This window comes from Cucurbita maxima, unplaced genomic scaffold (genome assembly GCF_002738345.1).
Source record: "Cucurbita maxima cultivar Rimu unplaced genomic scaffold, Cmax_1.0 Cma_Scf00028, whole genome shotgun sequence".
Classification (NCBI taxonomy): Eukaryota; Viridiplantae; Streptophyta; class Magnoliopsida; order Cucurbitales; family Cucurbitaceae; genus Cucurbita; species Cucurbita maxima.
This window is the reverse complement of record NW_019272044.1, coordinates 1991613-1996303: the sequence shown is the minus strand read 5'-3', so window position 1 is coordinate 1996303 and position 4691 is coordinate 1991613. Positions and strand designations below refer to the sequence as shown.

The 4691-nt window shown below is 36.2% G+C and overlaps 1 protein-coding gene across 1 annotated transcript in view; it reads right to left on the bottom strand.

Moving 5' to 3' along the window:
- Positions 1–4691, bottom strand: part of LOC111500224 (regulator of nonsense transcripts 1 homolog) — a 14336-nt gene that overhangs the window by 4715 nt on the left and 4930 nt on the right. Inside the window, exons 7-16 of the mRNA XM_023151903.1 lie at positions 4325–4375; positions 4126–4244; positions 3822–3930; positions 3017–3139; positions 2857–2928; positions 2606–2677; positions 2441–2507; positions 1427–1569; positions 1275–1346; positions 1067–1195 (exon numbers count right to left, since the gene is read on the bottom strand). Of these exons, the coding sequence (XP_023007671.1) occupies positions 1067–1195; positions 1275–1346; positions 1427–1569; positions 2441–2507; positions 2606–2677; positions 2857–2928; positions 3017–3139; positions 3822–3930; positions 4126–4244; positions 4325–4375 (957 nt within the window). The remainder of the gene's footprint in view (positions 1–1066; positions 1196–1274; positions 1347–1426; positions 1570–2440; positions 2508–2605; positions 2678–2856; positions 2929–3016; positions 3140–3821; positions 3931–4125; positions 4245–4324; positions 4376–4691) is intronic.

Sequence of the window (4691 nt, the reverse complement as noted above, 5' to 3'; positions counted from 1 at the left end):
AAAAAAAAAAAAAAAAAAAAAAAAAAAAAAAAAAAAAAAAAAGGAATGATCTGGCTTCATTTAATTCCTTCTAAAACCACCACGTACTTCTTCTCTTTCTTCATATTCTAGCTTAGAACCTGTCAGACGGATATCATGGTGCACAATAATAGTAGCCATAGGAATCCCCTTCTTAAAGTGGTCCTTTTTGTGTCTTCAGGCCAACGCATGGTGTTTGGTTGTAAACAATGGTTAGTAAGATTCAAAGTGCATAAGATAGCAAGATTGAGAAGTAATATTCTTGGAACTTTTCTTTGAAGGGGGGTTTTGGAGGGAAGGATCAGCACGTTTGCTGAACATTTTGGAGGGTGGTCATTAACCCAAAAAAAAAAAAAACAAATCTAGAAAATTGAAAGACAAAGTTCCTTCCACCGCAAATTATTTCTTTTTTACTTTTACTAAACCAACTCCATCATCCACAAGGCCTGAATCGTGGAATCCGTTCTTTTAGCCTAGTAAACGGCTTTCATTAAGAACAATGCAAGAGCAACCAAACGAGGTCCTACAAAAATGCAAACCAAAACCACTACCTAGGGGCACTAAGAACAAAAGGCTCCAAGAACTAGAATTAAAAAAAAATGATTACAGAAATATTGTCGTGCGGACCATGGTCCATAATGAAGATTAAAGTGATCCACATCCCAAACTTTATCATAAGGACTCTCGGTACTTATATATTCCAAAGAATCGCAAAAAGGCAATCACCTCAGAATACACATCTATCTGGAAAATAAATTTAGCTAAAAGGAAGTTCCAATTGGAGCCTGCACAGTAGTCACTTTTTCTAAATTTAGCAAGCGCTGAAGTGTTATTCAACCAACAAAAATTGTTTCCAACAGGGGGGAAATATGCTATATATAATATAAGAAAAGACTATTCTAATTATCCAGCACTGAAACAGAAGAGTGAGTAGTAACATTCTAAGATTGGAAACTTTTCTCGATTGATGTCAAAATAGAAATAAAATTTAAGTGGTATTATTTCATACGTCCCTTGAATCATATGCAAGTAAAAAAAAAACAAATACCTGCAATCTAATTGGCTTCACACCAAGAAGAACAAGACGCTCAAAAAGGGATTGAGCCAGCCCTGCACGTGCTGCTTTTTTGCACATAATGACAGGTCCCAGTTGGCAATGGTCACCAACAAGAACAGCCTAAAACAAGAAAAAGTCAGTAGGAGAAAGGAAGCACAATTTAAATAGATGACATACGTGAATTGAAAACTCGACATGCCTGCTTTGCTCCAAGAACAAGAGGAATAAGACATTCAGGTTCGGTTGCCTGAGTAGACTCATCGATAAGAACCTAAACCAAGGTAAAATCTTTTAAGTTTTTAAGTTATTTTCAATTTCACATAGTATAACAACAGAGACGACTGCTCTAACCTGGCGAAATCTAAAATTTGACAGGCGAGGATCTCCAGCACCGACACATGTGCAACAAATAACATCTGCACTCTGGGAAATTTCCCTCTCTGTTGCTCTCTTAAGGGCTTTATATTTTTTCTCATCACTGCTAGACAGCTCCCCTGTGATGATTAAACAATGAGATTGCTATTAAACAACAAACTAGCACATAAATGTTAAATGGAGCAAGAGAAATAGTGCTAACACTAGCTAATACAACTACTCACCAAGAAATACGCTAAGGAATAAAATATAGCCATTGCAATAACTAGACAGGCAACGATGGTATTTAATGTACAATTCCTTTTGAAGCCTCTTTCAGGCTTTCAACGACATGCAATTTTCAGACTCCCTTCGTTAACTGACAAGTTAGATAGAGAACAGTGCAAACATTTTGGCCCATCATTTTTTCCATAAGAAACAGATTTTTCATCGATGTTATGAAATAACAGTTGGGTCCATCAGACACCAATTAGGATGTTTAACTGTCACTATTTTATATATCCAGTTCGTAGGTCTGGGTATTTGGGAATAAACAATTAAAAAACCAAGTATTTTTTAACAACTCGCTGAAAGATAATTTTGGTAGATATGTACTCCAACAAAAATAATAATCACCCGCCTCAAATGAAATGTAATTGGACTAAAGAGCACACTTTTAGTAGCCTTCACACTGTTTGGACCATTAGTTAAAAAGAGAATAAAAAGAGGGAAAAGCAGCACTTTCCAAAAGGACATGGTGTTGTATACATCAAACTGCGCGCTTACAAGCCCAGTCCCAAGAATATCAACTTATCACAAAAGGATTCAAAACTACGCACTCTATTTCATGAGATGGAAAAGCAGCAAAGGAACTGAAGCTTAAAAAGAGATGCAACTATTTGATATTTCACGGACAAAAGCATTTCAGAGCAATCGGAGGATGCAAAATCTCCTAATAAGAATATTAGTTACAAAAAAAATTGCTCATTTAAAATAAAAAGAAACCCATACCTTGTTCATCTTTCAATTGTTGCAACTTATGAAGTTCACTTCTTTCCGATGTGTCAAGATGTCGAACCTATTAAGAGTTTTAATCTATCAAACTTTGTGGTAAAACATGAAAATGAGAACTTAGTCGCATTGCAGCTGAGGCTCGAATCCACAATGATCAAATACCTGATAGTGAAGGGTTAAGTGTTCCACAGGAGAACTTACAGCTTCTCTTGATTTTGCACATAGCCTAACAACCTTGATTCAAAAAGCAGGTGAGAAATTGTGAGTGGTATTCAATTTTTATTGCAATAGCCTCAAATAAGCCCAGCAGTCACAACACAAGGTCACACAAGACATATCAGACGATAAACTATTACATCTGACAAACATAATAGGAAAAGTGGTTTCCAAGGAGGAGCAACTGCTAATTTTACCTTTAACCCAGTTGCACTTATCTTCTCTGCCAGTTGGTCCACAGCCACATTACTAGGGGCACAGACCAGTACCTGCCGAGCGAGAACACCTTACATTCATAATCTGATAACTGAATATTAAAATAAACAAGGCGACTAGAAGAGTATTCAAAATGTAGACCTGCCCTTGGCCTTGTTTGGCCATATGATACACTATGGCAGCAGAAGTTACAGTTTTCCCAGTACCCGGAGGGCCCTGAATCAAGCTTATTGGCTTCTGAAGAACACTTTTTACAGCAAAAACCTACCAATAAAGAGAAAACTTACAATCAAAAAAATGTGGCCAAAATTGTGAACTTGAGACATTGTTCTAAGCTTGCCTAAAGGATAAAAACAAATACCAAATATAATCATAAAAACACATGCAAACACTATGGCTGTAAGAGTTCCCGCTATATCATTAACATGACTCGAAACCTGGAATAGATCCAACTTTCATTAGCGGAAACAATAATAGTCACTATAACTATGAAATGTTGTAAAAGGACGAGATCTTAAGACATTGTTCTCTTTAATAAAATCTTAGTTCGACAAAAGAGCATAAGGCTTGAAGTTAAAAATCAGAATGCACAAAATTTAAAAATAGTCATAAAACTAATCAAATTGACAAGCTCATTCGCTGCTCTTAAGAAGTGTGCAGATCTCAAAAGGAATCGCTTTTTTCTATAAACAAAAAATAGATTACATTCCATCATCAATAGGATATTAACATATTGAAGAAGAGAAAACCAGAACTCATTACAAATCATTCCATACGACAACAAGACCACCCCCAAGGTAAACTCCAACAGCATTAAAACAACAACCAAATTATATTATTCCTTGATAATCAATACACGTATACTTCAACAACTCAATATGACATTGAAATTTCAAATCCAAACAAATAAACATGATGCATTTTATTTCTAAGACTAGTTGCATACTTGAGATGCATTGAGTTCTGGGAGACCAGGCGCACCAAAACGACGTGGAAGTGTATTGCGAACCATCTGAACCTCCACTTCGTGTCCTAATAAGTGATGGTAGATATAACTGCACATAAGAACATGCATTGTCATAGCTAGTTGAAATACATATATCAAGCAGCATTTCTTATTATAAATACAATCTCTGTACCACATTTATTAAAGTGGGGACGGGTTATTCAAGAATGTTGGATCATAAAGAAGGCTCATTGATCCTGATAGAAATTAACTTCTTGATCCATACAGTGCAGACAGTTCTTACCCACTAACACTGGTCTCATCAACAGCAAATGTCTTCATAGCTCCCTGCATTCGATCGAAACTAGTACTCTTCCACACAAAATCAACACTAAAACCATGGACCACATCAACTGGAACCCCCTATGTAGCATAATATAAAATAGTCACTAACAAACGACTTAACCCAGTAAATAAATATAACCATCAAAACTGAGTGCTACCTGGCTAGCACGTAGCTCGAGTGCAACCTCTTCCTGTGCAGTTAGCTTGATCTAACACAGCAGAACAAGATTATGTCATACAATTAATCACCAACTCAATTGAGACAATTCAGTTTTTAAAGTACAATAATCACTAAAATGTCAGACATGTCATGTAAAAAAAGAAGAAAAAAGAAAGTCCGATAGAAAGAACCGAAATAACTTCAGTTGCAAAAACATCAAGCACACTGGCGGTGAATTTATCGGCAAATTAACCATATACAGTATATTCTACCCCTGACTAAATTGCATTAAAAAAAACAATCAGCGCCTCACTGTTCACTATTTTGCATTAAAAAAAACAATCACCCCCCCCCCCCCCCCCCCC